Source organism: Nesoenas mayeri (assembly GCF_963082525.1).
Source record: "Nesoenas mayeri genome assembly, chromosome: 2".
Taxonomy (NCBI): domain Eukaryota; kingdom Metazoa; phylum Chordata; class Aves; order Columbiformes; family Columbidae; genus Nesoenas; species Nesoenas mayeri.
Window position 1 is genome coordinate 120,590,802 of NC_137543.1, and position 21,413 is coordinate 120,612,214.

The following is a 21,413-nucleotide window of genomic DNA, read 5'->3' on the forward strand; positions in this document are numbered from 1 at the left end:
TTGTAAATTCATGTCCCACATTTGCTTTTGCACAAGATGTATATTTGCAAGCCCCGTCTAACAGATCTGTAGAATTGTTTTCAAAGCTTGTGCTGAGGCAGAATTAATAATTCACCAGCGTGATAAAGCTCTAATAGGCCCAAAGAGCAGAAGTGATGTAGAGTGTTAGTTTTGCCTGAAAATACCTTCTTGCATCTTTTGCACTATTTGATTCTCTTAGAAGTTAGCAAGATGATAGATAGTAATATTTACTCCAAGAAGCATTTTTTATAAAAAACCAAACCAGAATAATTTTACATTTATAGTCTTTAGTCCTCTGCTATTGGTCTGTAGGCTATTTAGCACTTTCTGCTCATGTCTTTTTCAGTCTATTTTAGGTACTTTTTCTAAGGTAGTAGTGAGGGGAGCATTAACATTAGGTGATATTAACTTCAAAGTGATTAATATCACATTAGGTGATGTTAACTATAAATACAGTTAGCTCCTGGCAGGTAGAATAGTACATTCAACATGCCTGCCACAGCAAATTTGACCAGCAAGCTCTGTTATATCAATTAAGTAGACCTTTTTCTCTCATTTTAATATTAACAACAATAATAATATTGTAACATGAAACAGATACAAACTGATGTGTTATATTCAGACGTGTTATATCCCTCAGTTTGAGCAATATCACTCCTAACATGGAAGACTGACAGGAGATGGACTGAATTTCCAGTTAGGAAGCACCTGCTGGAAACCTGGGGCTCCTAAGGAGCTCTTAGAACTCATTTAGGAAATCTTAGTGTAGTCATTTGCCCCGTGCTCTTTCCTGGTTCTCTGTTTTCCTAAAGGGAAGTAGAGCCTGCTTGTGCTGCAGGAGTTGGTGATGGATCACAATTTGCATCAACTTTTATCCTGTCTTTAAGACAGAGAACTGACATATCCAAAGCTTAAGTGGGGTCAACACATCTATCATGAATAAATACAGCCCTGCTGGCACACAAGATCAAGAGTTACACTGAAGTGTATGATAGGCACAGTAAAGCTTATCATTTCCTTTCAAGATAAGCCAAGCTTCAGCAGCAACTCCCAAGTACCTTATTTTATGAACTTGCATCAAATCACAAAAATAAGCATCACTGCTTGTATTTCCATGACACTATCTAAAAGTTTACTGCCTGTAATAATTGAGTTTGTTACACATCTGTTTCTGACAGGATTCTGGAATTCCTTTGGCAACATATGTTTGAATATACAGAAAAGGTGTTGTGAAGGCCAGGGCTGCTAAGATTCTCCCCGCCTCCCCTGGTAACACCTCTTTCTTAACAAGCTGAAGTAGTGCTCCAGAGCTAACACTTTTACCATGAAGATGACTTCAAACAGTAAGCAGTCAGACACTAAAGTTCCGTCAACAAAAGTTTCATATTTAATTTATTTCATACAAAATTTTCCATTTTTAAACTTCTAGGCATCACTACTTTCAAACAAAGTCAGAAAGCAACTTCCACATTATTTAACTTAGTGAGCCATAGTTACTGAAACATGAACTGATGTACTTTAGAGATTATACTTCCAGTTACATGAAGACTTAAGAGTTGTAACAGCCAGTGACACACTCTATTTCCAGGTAGCATTCTGCCTAAAAAAAATCTAGCCTTGTGTCTTCACATGCTTTTAAGTTAAGCAGACAGAAAATTAACAATTATTACCAGCAGGCAGGTCTGATATTGGACACTAACATGAACAGTATCCGTAACATTCTGGCTAGTGGAAATACATAATTAACCAGCTATGTGATTCACTGTTAAAAATAAACTGCTACTGCCCAACCCCTTTCAGTTACTTCACTGGGAACCCACCTTCTTTGACAAATACTTCTGTTTCGGTACAATGTTGGTTACTCTAGGTTTATGATCCAAGGTCTCTCTGTTGTCTAGTTGTTTCACCTTGTATATTCTAACAAGCCAGTGCTCCGAGGTAAAGGCTTCCTCCAGATGTTTAAATTTAATGTCTTTGTTGCCTATCTCAGCATTGCGTGTACGATCGAATCCTGGGGGTGTCCGAAAATCCAGCTATAAAAATTAAAATTGCATATTAGTTCAAGACAAAACACCCATTGCTGCAAATGGTGGTATTTCGTACCTTTCAACTGGTCTAGTCAAAGGACAACACTTCTCCTGCACTGGTTACTACTAAACAACTCTCAGTTCCTTTTCACAATTGAGAAAGAGACAAATTCATTTGCATTCCTATGGATGTCACAGGAGACAGCACTTCATGGCTCAACAGAAACAGCACATCTGCATTCAGAGGTGAAACTACTCCAGTAAAGTCTCAGGCGCAGCCACCTGTGGTGGCTTTTCACCGTGGCTTGTGCTCTGTCTGCTGTAAGAATTGGCACTTTCACAGTTTACCATACAAGTTGAGTTACAGCTCATGTTTATCAGTTACAAATCAGAACCACTGGCCTCAATTTCAGCTGAATAAGGGATTCTTGTGCTGACACATCACAACGAAGGGCCCTTGGCAAGGGGAGTAGGACAGGAAAGAGAAAAGCAAACCAGGCAGACTGAACTACACTTGATGATCCCAAAGGAGAGTGACAGCTCACTCTCACAATTATGCCCTTATTACCTAAGTCACTAATGACTTGGACACAGAAATCAGGTAGATTCTGACATATTAAATAGTCTACAGTGCCACTTCTGTGTTGCTCTTACAAAAAACAAATCTAAAGCTCTCCACAACATGAAGTTTCAGCAAGTGCACTGCATAATGGAATTAAGATGCTTGTCAGGGACAATGTGAAGGACAGCAAAAAGCAAAGTACAGGTGTAGTTAGCAGCAGAAATGCTTTTTTCTAAGGGTTATATACAGTAGACCATTCCTAGATGTGTTTTAATTCGTAAAGCTGACTCTTACCTGCAAACTCTGCTACTACAAGCAACACTCAATCTAAAAGATGGAAAATACATCAAAATAACATTTGCTTTCTTACATTTCAATTAAGAGTCAGTAGAAGTTGTAAAACTAACCTGCATCTCTCCAAATCTGTAATAGGACATTTTATACATGAGACAGTTCAGTAAAGTTGGAGAACCTGCCTTGTCTACCCGGAATTCTCCCTGAGGGGTAAAGTAATCACTTTCCTATAAAAAAAAGAGATACAAATAGTAAATATAAACTAAACCCCTATTTAAGGTTATTTCTCATTCCCTTCTCCACACACACATACACACAAAATATTCATAAAGAATCTAAAGTGACTTTCACAGTTTACAAGCTGATTTAAGCTAGTCTTTAAAGCAGAAAATGATGATTCTCATGAAAGGTAGAACAGTTACAAACTACCTGCTTGTAACCCAGACCCAATGGGTCCTAAAATCCCTATTATTTTGCTGGCCCAAGTTTTCTTACAGCAAGCAGCTACTGGAAAACTGATCTCAAAAGGTAAATGTTAGCTGGGCATCTACCAAAATTATTCTTCAGAAAGGTGAAAAGCACTGCATTGTTAATGTACAAGGTCTGCAACATTACTGTATACTTCACATGTGCACAGTGTTTAAACAAAAAATTCCTGCCATTTTCATCTCCCTATGCGATGAAACTGTGCACATGGGCTACTCCCTTAAGCCTGTCCTTAATATCTAGAAGTTTTTGTTAGGCTTAAACAAATATTACTACACACTTCTGCAATCTCTGAGATGTTTAAATAACTTAAACTCTACATAAATCAATATTAACATTTCAACTTGCCTCCTACTATTATGGAGTTTGAAGAAACTTGTAATGCAAACTATTTAAACAGTTTGAACGCTCCTACTTTTTAAAAGTGTGATAATGCACAATGAGACGCACTCACAAGAATTACAATGATATCCTAGTTTTAGTATCATGCAAAAAAAGTGAAAAGCTTTTGAGGTTACTGACCTTTCAAAACCATAAATAGTGAAAGAAACTGGGCTACAAACCTCTGCACTCCTACTGTTCTAGGAAAAAAAACCCATAACACATTTTTCAAATAGAATTGCAATAAGTAGTAGAGATTTCCCTCCATAATGGGCACTACCAGAAAAGCAACAACATAAATAGGGTTTTTTTTGAAGTAGAAGTGAACATACAGAAATACAATATTCAGCCAAGAACATTTAAGTTCTCCTGTGTGTGTTTCCACTTACCCGAATATCTTTGGGATGTTCCCCCTCTGCTATTCTCACCATCCACAAGAACTTATTAATATCATCCCCAGAGTACCCAATCACACCACCAAAAATAATCAAAACATAATCCACGTCCAGACTTCTCATGATCTCGTATGCTGCTGATTCATTTGATGACATTGCCTTTCCCACCTGTATCACAGAAAGAATATCTTAAATATCTGCATAGCTGCCTCTCAGATAGATCCACAGATCAATATCCTGCCCAACCCCACAAATACCTACTTGTCAACCAAAGCCCACATTTTCATTCCAGATAAAGATAACCCATTGTGTCTATAAAGAAACTCAAAAGCCTAACCTAAACTGAAATATTTCCTCCTCTGGAAGAGGAGTGCTGCCTGTTGGAATGAGTGCTTTGAGTGTAAATTGCAGCAATAAGGGTATTCCTTTAGTGGCACTTACAGATTTTTCAAGTCATGGCTATATTGCCAAAAACTTAGTATTGCAGAAAATACATAATTCCAAATTATTTTCAAAGCTTTAAACACAACCCAAAGTGAATCAATTATGAAATGTTAGTAATTTTTTCCCTTGAGCTCTGTCCTTTCACTACTGAAGCAGCTGTGCTGCATGGCACTCAGCAGCATACAGGCAACCCTCAGCATTGGAAAATGTCAGTACAGAGACATCCTTTACGTAAAAGCATAACATAGTTTTGGCCTTGAAAAGCTTTTTAACCTGTATCTAGAACCTCCATACTGGTCACTTCCCACACTCAAAAGAATTTCCTGAAGTCAGTAACTGGTGTTCAGTTCAGTAGTTCTGTTTGCTATTGAAGGTTTCACACCTAAAAGCATAATAATGTATTGGTGTGGTAAGAGGGAGCAACTACAATATAAATAATATTGCATCTGAAGTGGTAACATTCAGTTCAGAATGTAATTAGGAAACACTAAGCTTAGGCTGCAATCTGACAAAAAGACTGAGAACCTCAGCTTCCTGGCCATTATCCTAATGAATGTGAAGTTCTCTGGCAGATTTGCATTTATTTCTGTGCAGGAGGAAGCCATCTGGATGCGACTCCAGGGCACGCCTCATTTAGCACACAGTTCAGGTATTTGCCACAACACACATTTATTGCTTGGGTTCCCCTTTACGGGGTATTAATTCCAAAATGGAACCTGACAGTGCCAGCAGTCATTCTGGAGAGAATTCTTTATTAAAAATCATCATTTCTAATTGCTGTAATGTGTATGGTTGCTGTGCTTGCACAATACAGCCGACTCCACAGTGTCTCTATTCACCTGATGTGCCTTGTTCTGCAGAGATCCGTTGGTTTAGATACAGAATCTGTGCTTCTGCCTCTTGTAGAAGAGGGAGGCACACAGAGCTATCAGAATTGTATGTCCATCTAAAACACTTAACGCTGCCAGGTCAACCACCAAAAATAGAGAAGAGTGCCTTAGCACATGGGAAAGTTGTTGACTGATACTAGCACCAACAGTACAATTTCTCAAGCTTGCTTCCAGCTGATATAAATTCCCAGCTCCTGTGAAAAGCACGTACACATGATCCCCTCTTCCCAAATACACATCTTTTCAGGACCTGGTATGCTCAAAGCACAGCTTCATTAATTTGTCAGTTTTGAACACTGCTGGTCTGCAGATCTGCTCCAACTGCTGTACTAGGTACTGACACAAGACAAGCAACAATCCCAAAACATTCCTTAAGCCTTCCCCCCACACTCCGTCCATGTAGCGTGACATAGGTCTTTTGGGAAGAAGTGGCACTGAGTGATGTCAGTGTCCTTACACAGCCCCCAGTAAGACTGCAACCCAGCTACAATGTGGAACACTCTTTTGTTTCTGAAAAAACGTTTAAGCTGCCCAGGGTGGTGCCTCTGTAACCACAGGCAATGCTGACACCCTGTCTTTGAGTGCACACACACAGATCTTAAACTTACTCTTCAGAAGTGAAAGAAATTAAATTTACAGATGTTTTGTCTAACTGCAATTTTGAGAAGACAGAATCATGTCAAGTCTGCAACACTTCCATTGTTATTAATGAACTTTCTCTAATTTCCAAAAATGCCTGAAAATTTGTTGTTTCACATGGTCAGTTTTCACATGCCATTCAGCAAAGGCACTGTGGGACTGAAACAATCCCTTTTTGGATAGTGCCAGTAGAGCAGTGGTACTGGCTAAGCTGCTGCAGCACTAAATCCAAGGGGAACTGTGACATTAGTTTTTGTCTATCTTCCCACAAAGAAAAGAAGCTGAAGTGGAAGTGAAGTTTTAGAAACTTACAAGTAAACAAAATGGAAACTCCAAAAGCAAAACTGATCCAGCCCAGAAACTCTTTATACTAGAGTTCTAATAAGTGCAAAAAATACGCTCTTTCCACTGCTGTGTTTCCCACTCTATGGATGTCTTCCTTATTATCATACTATCTACAGATACTGACAATTCCATACTCCACTGCAATGTAAACACGTTCGTGCTATTACTCCACAGAAAGCTGCCACCCTTACCAGGGCGATATGGCTGTTGTTCCAAGTATTGTTATCGACCAAGGTTGTCCGGTTCGCCATTCCTGCTATCTGATAGCCGTAGTCCCACCACGACATCACTCTGGCATGCTCGTCCGTGTTTTGCCTCAGCCAGTAGTAGGCTTCTCTGAAATCATCTAGGATATTCCGAGTGCTGGAAAACAAGAGCTCATTTTATTCACATTGGTATGAATACTAGCAACAAATTCACTGCACCATGATAAATCTGAGCTCGCAAATAAGGGTTTTCTTATCCATTCAGCTCCCTTGGAGGGCTCCAGTCATCAGCAGTCATAAGTTTGAACCCACTAACAGCTGACTGGCCAGAAACTCAACTGCTTTTGAAGATGTGACTGAACACATTTCCAGTCAAATATATATTTGTAAACATGTTTTCCCAATTGACTCAAAACCTTCTTTTTTTAAACCACCACCTTTATTTGCTTTGGATAGCATTATTTTTATGTATTTACATTAAATATTTCATAAAATGTTGTATCTTTTTGAAAATAAGAGCTTGATGAATTTTGTAATCAGGTGACAATTCTGCCTTAATCTAGTAAGAAGTGATTAAAAGAAGGTAAATTGCTAATGCAAAGGAAATAAAAAGGCTTTTGCCCTTTAATTATTTTCAGACCTGCAGAGCTTACTTACCCATCATGGTTATAGGAAGCAAGGACAACGCTGGGGCTGGAGTATGCGTTGCTAGTTACCCAGGTACAGTGAACAGCAAACATCATCAATAACATCAGCATCAGCATAGTAACAATGTTTTTGATATTGGGACCTAGCCCTTCTTCTGTTTTTTCCTGTTCAGCTACATGTTTTCTCACTTTGCCTGCCTAAACAAACAGAAATAGATCTGTTATGGCAACTTTTATCACCCTTGACAATGGAACCCATGCCTTCTGCTTCACCACATGCACCCCATGAACGCTATAGGATGCTACAAAGCGAGACCAAGTTGTAGAATAAATGGAGTATGCACAACAATATTTTGACAGTCCATCAACTTGTAAAAATGGATGATTCCTTGAAAGCCTCTTTCAGAAAAAAAGAAACTATTAAGTGTGGGTCAATGCACAACTTCCTTGGTTTGGCTCAGTATGATGTTGGTTTTCTTTTTATAAGGCAGGGTGGAAAAGAGAATGTGGAAAGGTGAATACAGGTACCGACTGTAAGGAAGATGGGGAAAGGCTCATGCACTGTCAGGGTCAGTATAACAAAGACCTAACAGCTGCTTCTTCATGATGAAGAGAGTATGCAAGTTTACATGTAGAAATACTTTCCATAAAATATATTATTTAATTTCACCACATCTCAGAGGAAATACAAGAGGGAAACCTGGAGATATTCGGTGACACAGAACTGCTATAATTAGTTAAGGAGAGAAAGCAACTATTTGCCATTGCTTGTCTAAAAAGCTGGATTAACACTGTATACTTCCTCTAGGTTTAAAGGCTCATCACTGATCAAGCTAGAAGGAACCACTGATTTTTTTTCTCAGGACATCAGTTATACCTTATTGGAGAACATCTATACTTGTTCTAAATTCAAATGCTAGTGATTCAGATCTTTAGTGGCATTTAAAATATTCTGACCAGAAAAAGAAAAAAAAAAAAAAAGAACAAAAATAAGCTAGTTTCTGCCTTCTTTTACTCCCTCCCCATACCTTATCATACAGGTTGCCAGGGTTCCTTTTGTCATCCTCATCACTGCTGTCCTCTATTGGCGGATTTTCCCTCTTCATATCATCACCCAGATAACGCTCAAAGACATTGGAGAAAGCAATTGCTGACAGCATACAGACCACTGGAGTCAAAGTGAGCATCAGACGAACCATCACACCAGCAAAGTAAACGGCGCTGATTGCATATAGAGCAACTGCAAAGAAATAGATCTACTGATGACATTTATAAAATAACACTCAGTCTGACTGAACACGTACATGCTTTCCGTGAAACAACTTCTGGAAGTGGGCTGAGCCTCTGTGTGTACAGAGACCTGAGTATGCAGCTCACATTTCATTGCTTTTTAATTTACAGTGATACTCTTCCATTAAACATTATCCCTTTTAAGCTTCAAACCCTTCCTGAAGTTCATCTTAACAACTGTTAACAATAACACAAGCTGATTTTCATATTCATTAATAATGTGTCAGAAGACACATTATTAGTGAAATTTAATATCACACACCGAAAAAAGCTACTGAAATAATAGGTAGTTTCATTTGATTAAAAAGGCCAAACAGTCCTAGACCAAACAAGTCATTGAAACTGAAAAAGCAAAAGGAAGTGTTGGAATTTCATGTAAATATCCAATGTTAATTTAATTAATTTAATTTTAATTTAAGCTAGAAGTCGTTGTGGACAAATTGGGGGCTTGTCTACATTACAATTCCATACGGACAAATGAAACGGCATTTTGAGCCCTACTCTGAAGCAAGTTTTCCTGAACAAACAAAACAAAACAGAGCAGTAAGGAATATTCAGAATACTTTTCTTACGATGGAAAAAAACTCAAACAAACCAGTATGCACTGGTTGGGAACATCTATTGTTCAAGTAATAGTTGTTATTCCTTGTCTGCTACAGCTTAACAATACACTCTTGTGAAAGACTTGCCACAGAAATCATGACGTGGCACAGATTTATCAGATTACATTACATAATTATTTCATATTTCGTAGCGAAGTAGTATGGCCTTCCATTCTTGCTCATAGGTCTCTTTCTGCTGACTAAAATGGATGCTGCAGCAGCAGGAGGCTGAAATTGAGTTGCCTGGCTCTGGTCTTGACACAGTCTCATCGTAAGCCACAGAGCACAGAATCCCCCAGAGCCCCTGGATTCAACACAGTAAACGTTCCCACTGCCCCCACACCTCTTAGGTAATGCTAAGAGGCAGATATATTAACCTGGAGCCTCCTGTTCCTGTAAAAGCCCAAGACCTGAGTGCTCTTCACTCCTCCACACAGCCCACAACTGCAGATTACATCCTTACAAGCCTCATTCATAGTCCTAGAAGTCTGCTTCCACACTACAGCTTTGTACAAATAAACAATTTGTTGTCACTGACATAGGGAGAACCCACACCTCCGCCCGGGCTTGCGCCTTAACTAGCACTTGTTCCATAGCAAGTGATTCAGTTCACTAAAATAACAGAAAATCTGAAAAGGCATTTGAAATCATCATCTGTGAGGGGGTGAGCGCCAGACATCCAGGGAAGGGCCGGGTGCCTTGCAGCCTCCACAGGGCAGGGACCTTCCCTTACAGAGCTGTACTGCGGAGCTGCACCCCAAAGCTGGCAATTTATTAATCATCATCTTTAAACACATCACTTTTAAACCTCTTTTTTTTTTTTTCAGAACAGGCCATAGCTTTGAGCAAACAAAACCAGAAAAGAATCAAGCTGAAGACATGATTTTTCAAAATAATTTAAAAATACTTTCTCTTACCAAAGACTCTTTCATCATTGATGTTTTTGATACAGAACCACAGCCCTGCTGGGAAAGTACACACGAGAATATGCAGATCAAAAAAGAAGGAAACCCATGTTGTAGGCTGATGCTCAGACACAGAGGCAATGATCGGGATGTGAATTTTCGCATACCTTTTTTAAAAAAAATTCAGTTCAAATTATTTTGAAAAGATAAAATTATTAAAACTTGTAAACATTAGGAATTCTGAAATTCATTTCACAGGAAGCATTTCTATTTAAAATGGCAAGTGCTCTATTCAGCAGAAATCTGATGAAACTTTTATACCAAAGAAGTCTCCAGGTCTTATTGTATTTAGGAAGTATATGGTATACAGTTATTTAAAACACTGATATAAAGGATTATTTCCATACTAATTAAAAGCATGAAAATTATGGATGTTTCGTTTTATTATGGTCAAATATGAAGCCATATTCACCAAAATGAAAACACACAGCTATGGAAGCCCCATCATTACATTTTGAAGAAATAATAATCCATGCCAGTAAGTCTCCCAGATTTTCAATATTGTATGTTGAAAAATTCTGCTCTACACAGAATATCTTCATTTTTTTAGTAAAGAAAGTTACAGCATTAAATATCAGATCAGTTACTGATGCCCCCACCTTCTTTTAGATGGTGAAAAAAATCAGGCCTTGTCTACACTTGGAAATACATGTCAGCTAAACATGTCAAACACTCAGTGCAGACAAGGACAAAACTCTGTTTGATATTAAAGACAGATATACATATGGACCTAATGTGGGGTGCTACAGGACCAAATGGTGAGGTATCAAACACATGTCCTTTTCTTCACTGAGATCTAGTTCTCATTCAAAACTGCATTGTGTGTTTTAACACAAGATGATTTTCTAATGTAGACAAGCCCTCAAAAGTTTAATGCTTTGTATATAAATAGGCCACTTCATTTATAGGCAAAGAACATCATCTCTATGTTCTTCAAACAATTCTGAGGCTTCTTTGCTGACATCTATTCTACTAGATTTATTACAGAGTTGGTACAAAATCTGTATGAGCTGGACTTAGGAACTTGAAAAAACCTGAACTGCAAAAGTACGAGGCCTTCCTAGCCTTGTTTTTAATCTTAAAGAAAAAAATCTACCAATTGAATTACACCTTAAATTCAATTGTGTGAAAAAAGTATCTTCAGTTTTATTCCTATTCTCCTGGATGGCTAATGAATCCAAGACTGGATTGTTAAAGGTTTACTAAAACCAAAGGTTTTTACCTGTGAAAACATACATGAATAAACCAGAATTGTTCAAAGTAGACATCTGTATACACAAAACAGATGTGTGAACATAATAAACAGGCAACATGCATTATTATATGTGCAACACCTCTGCAGTTTCGTGCAATGTCACACAATGAAAACAGCGTAAGTTTAAGGCTCTTAGTAATTTTTAAATGTATCCTCAAGTGTTGGTATAACTTGGTTATTTTATGCCAAGAAGCACTACAATTTCATACAGAAAAATATACTATTACATATTCAAAGACTTCCAAAGAAGCAAAAAGTTTAACAGACAAATTAGTTAAATGGTTGCAAAGATCATTAAACAGTTACAAGTGCTCTCTTTAGAGAACTGATTAAAGCCCAATATATTCTCCTGGACTGATACAATAAATGGACTTGAGGATGAGGAGAGCAAAAGATTATTAGTTTTCAGTAGAATGTTACTGATATCTAAAAATTGGTATTCTTTATGCCTACTTACCCAGTGTCCCACAATGAATAAAATCTGCCACTCCAAGGAGCAATATAACCTGAAAAAGAGAATAGAGGAAAAAAAAACCAAAAACTTTTGCTGCCTAGGTGTTTAAATGCAGTAATTTTTTCTAGCACAAAACCAAGGAAATTTCATGAACTTGTAATATATGTGAACTAGACCTACTGCATTAGGCAGGCTATAAAGTCTACCAAGCATGAAGATATTTCAGAAGTACACGCTCTTACAGGATCACATTGCACTCATGCAGTATCAAGACATGCACACCTCCAAAATCAAAACAATGCAATAATAATTAAAATATTTCTGTAAGAATATGACGGATAGCAACCTCTACTCTGTAAAGAAGTATAAGAAAAAGAAAATATAATTTATAAGAAAGTATTCAATTCTTCTGAAATGTCTGAGCAGGAAAAACAAGTTACAGATAAAACACTAATATTCAATGAAGCATTAGTTTCCTATTGTTTCTCTTCCGATGGATCTACATGTGGCATGGAATCGAAAAGCTGCTACTAGACATGCTGATCAGCTTTACTTTTTTTTAAAACAAGCCATTAGATACTTAAATATCATAAGATGAAAAGAAACAGTTATTATCATGTGAAAGATAAAAAAATTAAAAATTTTAAGTAAGATTCTTCTTAAATTTTATTCCCACTCTCCTTGCAATGCTTTCAGCTCTGTCTGAAGACAGATATAGACAAGCTGAAACAAGAGAATGTTAAAGCCTTTTACTTACTACCCGAGTCTTTGTGTATGATTCAGTAAGTCTTCCCTCTATTCGATATTTAAAATTAGCATAATCTGACTGGAGGTTTTAGTTTAATGTCCAGTTTAGACATTTAAATATTCCAGTTAACGTACTATGACAAGTCAGATTCCTCCCTTCAGTCTTCAGATGCAAAGCTTGCTCCCACACCACTGCATGCACAAGACGGAGCTGCCAGCAGATGGGGAACTACCAGTTATGGTCTTCTCTGGATGTATCCAAAACATAAGGTTAGACTGCATTCACCCAAGGGTGCTGAAAAAGTTGGTCAATGTGATAAGGGAGGCCCCTGGTGCCTGGGAAATGGTTAATAACACACCTCTAGGAAAGGAAGGAAGGAATATGTAGGAAAATACAGGCCAGTAACCCAAGTCCCTGTAAGGATCATGGAGCACAGACTCCTGAAACACATTATTAAATACCTTTTGAACCATTTTCCTCACTTCTCATTTATAAGCTGAAGAAGAATGGACTGGACAAACAGACCATTTGATGGGTTGAAAACTGGCTGTACTGACAAGTTCAAAGTAGTACTCAGTGGATTGGGGTCCAGCTGATGACCAGTAAAAAGTAAAAATAACCCAGAGGCCAAAACAGTGAACAGTGCTAAACTGAAAAGAGTGGCTTAACATGCTTTATGGCAGGCAGGACTTCACTCCAGACCTCAAATCCCTTCTTCCAGGTGCTGCACCTGGTATACACGGTCCAGACGTGGGCACCTTTCTGCAAGATGATTATCAAGAAAACTGAGAGGAACCAGAGTGCTGTGACATGGTCAGGAGCTCAGATCACACAGCATGCAAGTAGAAGTTGAGGTGACCAGGCTGGTTCCATCTAGTGAAGCAGTGATATTGACCAGTGAATTTCAGAAGCTGAAATCAACGCTTCCTAATAACTGCAAGAGAAAATATTTTTTGCTGCATACTGAGGTCAGAAGCCAGATTTTGGTTAGGTACGTCAGTCTGCAAATTTTTACGAAGTATTAGTTAGTAAAACCTGTTCACGTGTACTGAAAATAAAATCACAAACCATCAGGTTTTAGAAGACTTTCAAACAAAAAGAGATGCTAAGTATTCTTTTGCAATAATAGTATCATACTTAACAAAAATAAAAGTACTATTAAACAGTCCAAAATATTAAACAATTGATACAAAAAAATTTATGTCAGAAGCATTGCTAAAAAAGTACAAGAAAGAAGTCAGTTAAAATAAAAACAAGTCTCAGGAAAGCGTTTGTTTTGTTTTGTTATTTTCAAAATAAAACAGAACTGTATTTGAAGTATAATATTAAGATAATGCAGTTTAAACCAGGCAGAAGTAATTTGCATGGGTGACATATCTAGCTACTAAAATAAGATTGTCTTTTCTTCATCAGTGGAAGGAAGTATGGTATTAGATCACCAAGGAAGTGTGCCGTGGAATCAGAAGATGGCATTGAGGCATCTGGGGACGGCAACCAAGCAAAGACAAGCTTGTTTTTGAAAGATTGAGTACAACTGCCTTGAAGACTGAAGGCTGAACTCAGAAGTAAAGTAGAACTTATAGATTAATTCCAGTCATAGAGAAGATCAGACTCAAGTATTTCAGAAAGTAAGCAATCTGACCTTGACCTATCAATATTCTTCAGAACAGATTAGCTATACATATCTTCATAATACACTTTAGCTATAGGTATGTTCCTCATCTAGTCTGACTTCCTAAATCATCATGAGGATTGTGGACATTGGAATGATGCTACGAAGTGGTTGTTTCTGCAGCCCAGAAAGCACAATGAATTCCACCACACAAATATAAAGTAACATAGTCACTGGTTTGCTATGGCATTGCCAACAACTAGTTTAGACTAAACGAAGTGTTGATGATCTGGTTTACCTGCTCCAAAGGTAAACTAGTTTCACTTTTATTTACCTGTGTATGTCAAGTAGATGACACTCAGGAATACAATACCAGCCGCTAGTGAGACACCCAAGAAGAACAATGTCTGAAATTCTTGCTTTGTTAGTCTGTCTCTCAGATACTGCAAAAACGCATACGCCTGCAGCAGTGCAAAAACACCTAAAGAAAGAGGAAAGTTTTCATTTAAATACCCAATAGCAGTAACAGCTGTTAAAGCAATTGGCATATTTTGGCTATATTTGAGTTATAAAAATAAATGTAAGGTACATCCTTACATCTAAACACTAGTGCAAAAATAGCTTTCTGAGAAACAGCCTCTAATACTTAACAGGGATGATACTCTCTTGCAATAACAGAAACTTGCAATGGGAGAAAATACTCTCCAAAACATTCTTTGCTTATTATATCAAGAGCTCTGATACTCACCACCCCTCTGCTCCCAAATCAAATTAGGGTAAGGAGGAGAGAGAATCACTTGAAAACTAGATGGCATTAATTATGACAAAAACACAGGCTAACACACCTAGACCTGGTAAAAAATTAAGATGGACTTCAGGCAACACAAAAACAAGACATGCAGAAATATATGGAAATTAAGCTATTGAACAAAAAAGGGAGATTTAATGAAAGGAAAAAAAGCCCAACCAAACAAAAAACAACAAAACAAGTATTAAGTGATACAGACAACTGAGTTATATAAAGCTAGGGCTGAAAGACCAGAATTCACTGGGTAAGCAGCCCACACCCTCAAAAAAGCTGTTCAGAGTTTCACATTAAACCAGAACTTGGACATGATTTTCCTGTTGTTATTCATTTCAATGTATATAATCAGATCAATCCAATGGTTAGTCCGTTACGAAGAAAATAATTAGTCCATGGAGAAAAAAAAAAAAGAACTCAAGTGTATGGTCTTCCTGCAATTTAACAATACATTTGAGGTGCACCATGTCAAAATTCACTAGTCCTGAATTCCTAGAGAAAGACAGAAACTCTACTTACTAAATAACTGTAAAATTCTTCAGATGTAAAATGTGGTTTGACTATCTTTACACTTTCCATGATATTCAGGTTGTTGAAAAAAATCCCAATTTTTAGAAGTGTTTTTCTGGTAAATTTTAATGCTATTCCAGTCGCTCTCCCAAATACATTTTTATAAGTGACTATTTATAATAAAAAACCTGAGGAATCTAACAAATCAAACTATGACACAAACAGTGTATGCAGCTAAACATAAAACTATCCGTTCTTAATAGAGGTTATGGCTGTCAAGAAATCAAGGTGTCTGATTGTTAACAACCACTGAAAAAGCAACTTCAAGAAATAAAAAGAAGCAAACAAGATTGAAATAAGTTATTTAAAAATCAGCCTCCTGATGAGTCATTTAAGTAATGTGTATCTAACCCACTTTAAAAAAAAATTACAGAAGACTTATCAACTCTAAAACCAAATTGCTCAGGAAAAAACGTGTTTACCAATAAGGAATGTTTCAAGTGTACGATGCCCAAAGGCAATGTTACATTGCAAAACAGTAAAGATTACCAACATATAAAATAAATGCTTGTCAGAATGTGTAACTGATCCAGTGTTACGGAGGCATTTTACCTCCATTAGCTCACACAAAGAAGAATAATGTGTCAAGTGGAAAGAAAACTTCCCTACAGACACTAAATTGTACCTCTTTAACAATCTGGTTTTAGTATGTGATACAAGGAAAAAAAGCCACAAGGGTTTGAGGTTTTCTTGTTCTAAACGGGCTGTTTGGAAGCAGACATTTTATTTTCTTACCTGCAGCTGCCATGTGTTCACTTGTTCTAATTGGCTGAAAGCCCACAAAAGGTATCTGCATCGATAATATTAATCCCACAATGTAGAAAGTGCTATATGCTAGGAAAAAAAGAGTGAGAGGGGAGGAAGAGAAAGGTGGGAAGAGAATGAATTCATACATTCCAAAAAGCACTGCTTCCACAGTAGAGCCCATCCTCCCCCCAGATTCAGTGACACTGAAAAACAACTGTATCATTCTAGTTATTTCAGCCATCCTAATTACTTTTTCATTCTTTGACTAGAATAAACCTGCCTGTTGCCAATTTTAGAGAAATTAGCAAAGTATTGTTGTGCCTAATAACACTTTTTTTCTCCTCCTAAGGAAGTGAACTGTCTGTCTAAGATGGTCTCGCTTGGAAACAGGTTTCTTTTCCCATCTTACTTTCATGGGCCATGGGTGGGGGAAGAGCTCTCAGATAACACGTGACAAAAGCAGCTTTCTGTATGAGGAGAAATTGAAGGGACCAGATCGCAAAGACACAAAACACTTAAGAGTATGCCACCTATTTAGAAAACGCAAAGAAGTACACTTGTTCTTACTTAATCAAAGAGCAGAGGCATGCCAAGAAACTGAAAAGCAATAGAATTAAAAATTAATATTAACCATTTGTATTAATGGATGTATATCAACCATGGGGACTCATAACATCCCAGAAAGTAGAGGTCAAGAACATAATTTATATTAATATTAGTATTAATAATATGAGTGATTATCACATATGCACTAAGATCCATATGCTTTGGTCCTTAGTATTCCAGGGTGAAGAAGAGACGGAAGGGGAAGAAAGGAATACCAACTCTGAACAGCCATGAGTCTGATTACATTTGAAGTAACCAGCCAGCTTAAAGTCCAAGTGAAGTTTTGTTCCTTTAGTGGCAAACAGCAATAAATCCACCTCCCAGATTTTTAAACACTCTTACAAGTCATAAACCACTGTCTTGGTTGTCGCTTCAATCTTACGAAGAGATCCCTGCTCTGCCACAATCCTTTACTAACCTCCAGCAGAACAGGCTTGGGAACGCAGCCCCATTTACCAGTGGTATTGTTTCCACAGCACCTGTGTGGTCTCACTGGGGGATTACTCTTTCCAAAAGTCACAGAAGCGACTGTGATGGTACTTCCAACCACTTGCTGTTGTCTTCTCTGGTGTATTCTTTCAAGCATCTGTATTGCATTACTTGGCCTAGCTACTGTTCTATTCCCTCTTATGTCACCAAAATAGATTTCTGCTGTAGGAAGCTCAATTTTTTGAAGAATTCACCAGAACATAAATCATTTACTGTACTATGAAAGTGTTACAACACTGCCATCCTGTGGAAGTTCAATGATTGGCATAAATCACTACATTTCACATCTGTTAGACCATTGTAAATCACCATTTTTAAGCTTAGTCTTGCAACTGTTTTACTTTCTAGGTCCACTTTCTTTTTTATCCCATTTATTCAATAAAACTTCCTCCTTTTCTTCAAACAGCTATCACATACACCTGCCTGGTATTGAGAGAGAGAAGAAGAAAAAAAAAGGGTAATGTACTCAGCAACGCAATTTTTCTAGGAGCTTAAAATATATCAAGGTGATATATCATCAGGAGCTTTCCATGTTCCTTTACATTCTACTGTTTGCACAGCCTTTGCAAAACCAAGTCTTGCAAGTCTTGCAAGTCTTTGCAACCTATTCTCATGGTTATAACCTTGATTAGGTCAACAACAAAAATATTCTGACCTACTGTGGATAAATTCACTTCACAAACAATCTTGCACAAACACAGGAAGAACCTACCAAAAAACTTCTCCAGCGAGTACAATCAAATACCTGACCACAAACTTTCAATTAATGTATTATAATCACCAGAAATAAACACTAATAATCTGAAGTTTTAGAATACTGGAGTACTTGATATAAATATATAAATATATATGCCAACTCACTATTCAAATTATAAAATCCAATACATAGGACAAGCAATTATTGAAATTAAACTTTAAATTCTGGAAGACCCTTAAGTGGCTTTGTTACTAAATAGTTTCAAAAGTATATAGAACTTCAAAATTGTCAAAAAAAGCCAAAACAACCAGACTGAAGTGAAAATTACCAAGTCTCTAAAGTGTGCAAGTGTGATTTAAATCTATATTGGTACCTTTCCAAATGTAAACCCATTTACTTTTAAAACATATAATAAACTGTAAGAGAAATTAGAAGTACAACAGTAGAACACAATATCAATGGTTCCTGCATCTGAATAAAGAGGTTTCTAATCTAAGTGCTGCTAATACACTGGAAGCATGTTTGTTCTTAATTATTAAGTAAAGTAAGATATGAAAGAAAGATACTGACTATTGCCAAGACAAAGAAAAAAAGCACAGCTTAAGCTTTCAATTTGAGCTAGCATGATCACCACTGATGCCAAGTGGGTCAGAAGTTATCTGGCTGATAAATTCATCTGCATGCAATTAATAAAATATTTTAAACTTGGCAAAAGGTTCACATTCTTGGAAATTTGTACTCATTAAATGATTCTGAATTACACTGCCAGGCATATCAGATCATGTCCCATTAACCTTTTCTTTGGTGTATGAACACCCATATGAAGTAGACATACCAGGTAACAGTCAGAGTTTTAAAAAACATAGTGCTGCCAAATATTGTTCTCTACATTTATGTTATTATGTTAAACATTCACTGTTACAAGAGTTAGGCTTATGCTAATTAAAATAAAATTAAGGAACTGATCTAGAGATTAAAAGCACCAAAATTCTCAGTAACGGTAAAATGGATGCAGATTTTACTAGCTGCTATCAGCTGACAATAGTTTACAAGAGCTGTAGCTGCACATTGGTAGTTTCTTGAGAATTATGAGACTGCTGCAGGCACATGAGCAATTGCGTATCACAGAAACTCCAAAAGTATCTTTATTCTCCCGGTTTCAATGAGCATTTGTAAACTTTTCTCCCTATCTGAATAGTTTGGAAGGAAAGTACACTTGGATTTCTTCTCAGAAGTGCTTGAACATTATTACCTGTTTCACAAAAACACCCTATTAAACCCATGTAAAAATCACATACTAATGCGAGATGTACAGACTTCTCTGTATGTCAGACTTCCATGAAAGCTCAAATGAAGCCAGCAGTTGCAAGGAAACAGCAGAGCAGCAATCACATTTTCATTTTGACAGCTCTGCTGAAGTACATCTCCCTCACAGCTGAAGGGCAATAACATCTCAAAACACTGTAGCTATTTGCAAAACAAATATCTGCCAAAGCCTTTAATTCATATGAACCTGCAGCACTGTTTTCCCCAGATGAGTTCAAAGACCAGTTCATTGAAAGCTGAAAAATCAAGAGTACTTGTTCTTTATTGTTTCTGGTTACCACATCGCTTCAGGATTTTATAATTAGTAGATTTAATTTTCTCTTGCCTAAGTCACAGAAATTGGAAAATTAAAATATTCAATAAAACAATTTTAAAAGCAAACCAAGATAAATTACATTCCCTTTAAGTTAGGAAGAAATAGTTAATGAAGTAATGCTAACACTAAAAATTAAAGGTGGGTTAGAGGGTTTGTTTTTCCTCCTTTAAAAAAAAGATTTCCATTTCTGAATTACATAAATAGATCAACAAAGAAGCATGAAACCAATATTTATGGTTTTGGTAATAAAAATACAAAACTTAACTTGAGTAAATTGAGTAATGATTATAGTATATAATGGTTCAAATATATATGTAAATATAGTAATTTCTCCAGCAGGCACTAAAAAAAGACATAAAATAACTACAAATGCAAAGATAAAACAGTATTAAAATGGGTAGCGAAAATAGATTTACATACTGTGATATTATACTTTGATTCATGTTATGTTTTCAAACTATCTATTGTAAAGTTTTCACATGAGGGAGTCAAAAATATTCGAGCTAACTTATAAACCTTTGAATAGCCAAACTGTTTATAATTTATTTAAATCACACATCTACACCATGGCCAACTGATTTAACTGCTAAGTCTCTGTAGGAACAGTTTACAGAGTATTTAAATGTCAGGGAAATAAATGTAAAAATTAGTCTCCTAAGATCATTATTCATACATTCCTGAAACTGGAAGGAAAGCTGACCCATTAACCCAATAAAATCTTAAGGATTCACGTGGAGTGGACAGATTCATACACTACATTTCTAGTCTAGGTTAGTCTAGGTTATATAAAACATAGATGGCTGATTAAAATGCCCCGTGTTTTCTCACATACATCACAATATACTGTATGCTTGCATAATTTCTGCTGTGCAACTTTTTAAAAATAACAATTGTTTAACATACTAGGAAATGACAAATATATGAAACATTATTACAGACACATACATACTATATATATAAAATATATTACAAGGATTCTACAAGCACCAAACGATTCATTTTTTTCTTTTCAGTGCACTAGAAAGGAGAAAGCTAATTAGCACCTACAGGTATGAATTTTGGAAATTTTTCCCATGTTGTAGAGGAAAACTGACTAAAATCAGTAAACAAATTAATAAAATGCAACCTGATATGCAATTACTTACTTAAGTCCCATATAATACAAAACACATCAGTGTAATTAATATCTCACAATTAAACATTTAAGAATGACTGTTCAGTGAACAAAACCTACCGATGTAGACCCTCCTGCTGTATCTCTGCATCAGCAACAGAACAAACACATGCAGTGGAATAAGGTTGATGATGAAAACATAACCACCCCATGCAGAGACCTATGAGAAATGGAAAACAAAGGTGAAAATATCTGCAAATTCTTAGGAAAGCCCATGCTGGATTTATACATTCTGATGGTCTAAAACAAGAAAACACAAACCTCATCTAGACAAGCAGTCAGAACTACTAACAATGCCATCAGAATATTTCTCAATATTTATTATTAAACAAAACACCCACAACTATAAAACCCCCACATATCAAAGACTTTTTGAAATGGGCTGGTGGATTGTCAAGGCTTTCCTTCCTGTATCTCCTCCTC

At 36.8% G+C, this 21,413-nt stretch overlaps 1 protein-coding gene across 2 annotated transcripts in view; it reads right to left on the reverse strand.

Annotated features, from left to right (window-relative positions):
* Positions 1–21,413, reverse strand: part of STT3B (STT3 oligosaccharyltransferase complex catalytic subunit B) — a 52,828-nt gene that overhangs the window by 1,827 nt on the left and 29,588 nt on the right. The window contains exons 5-15 of one of the 2 annotated variants that reach the window (XM_080338918.1): positions 21,051–21,150; positions 16,371–16,469; positions 14,598–14,744; positions 11,907–11,955; positions 10,147–10,301; positions 8,366–8,577; positions 7,348–7,535; positions 6,676–6,847; positions 4,161–4,334; positions 3,018–3,131; positions 1,842–2,054 (exon numbers count right to left, since the gene is read on the reverse strand). In XM_080338918.1, the coding sequence (XP_080195044.1) occupies positions 1,842–2,054; positions 3,018–3,131; positions 4,161–4,334; positions 6,676–6,847; positions 7,348–7,535; positions 8,366–8,577; positions 10,147–10,301; positions 11,907–11,955; positions 14,598–14,744; positions 16,371–16,469; positions 21,051–21,150 (1,623 nt within the window). The remainder of the gene's footprint in view (positions 1–1,841; positions 2,055–3,017; positions 3,132–4,160; positions 4,335–6,675; positions 6,848–7,347; positions 7,536–8,365; positions 8,578–10,146; positions 10,302–11,906; positions 11,956–14,597; positions 14,745–16,370; positions 16,470–21,050; positions 21,151–21,413) is intronic. The other variant, XM_080338919.1, reaches the window with a different exon arrangement.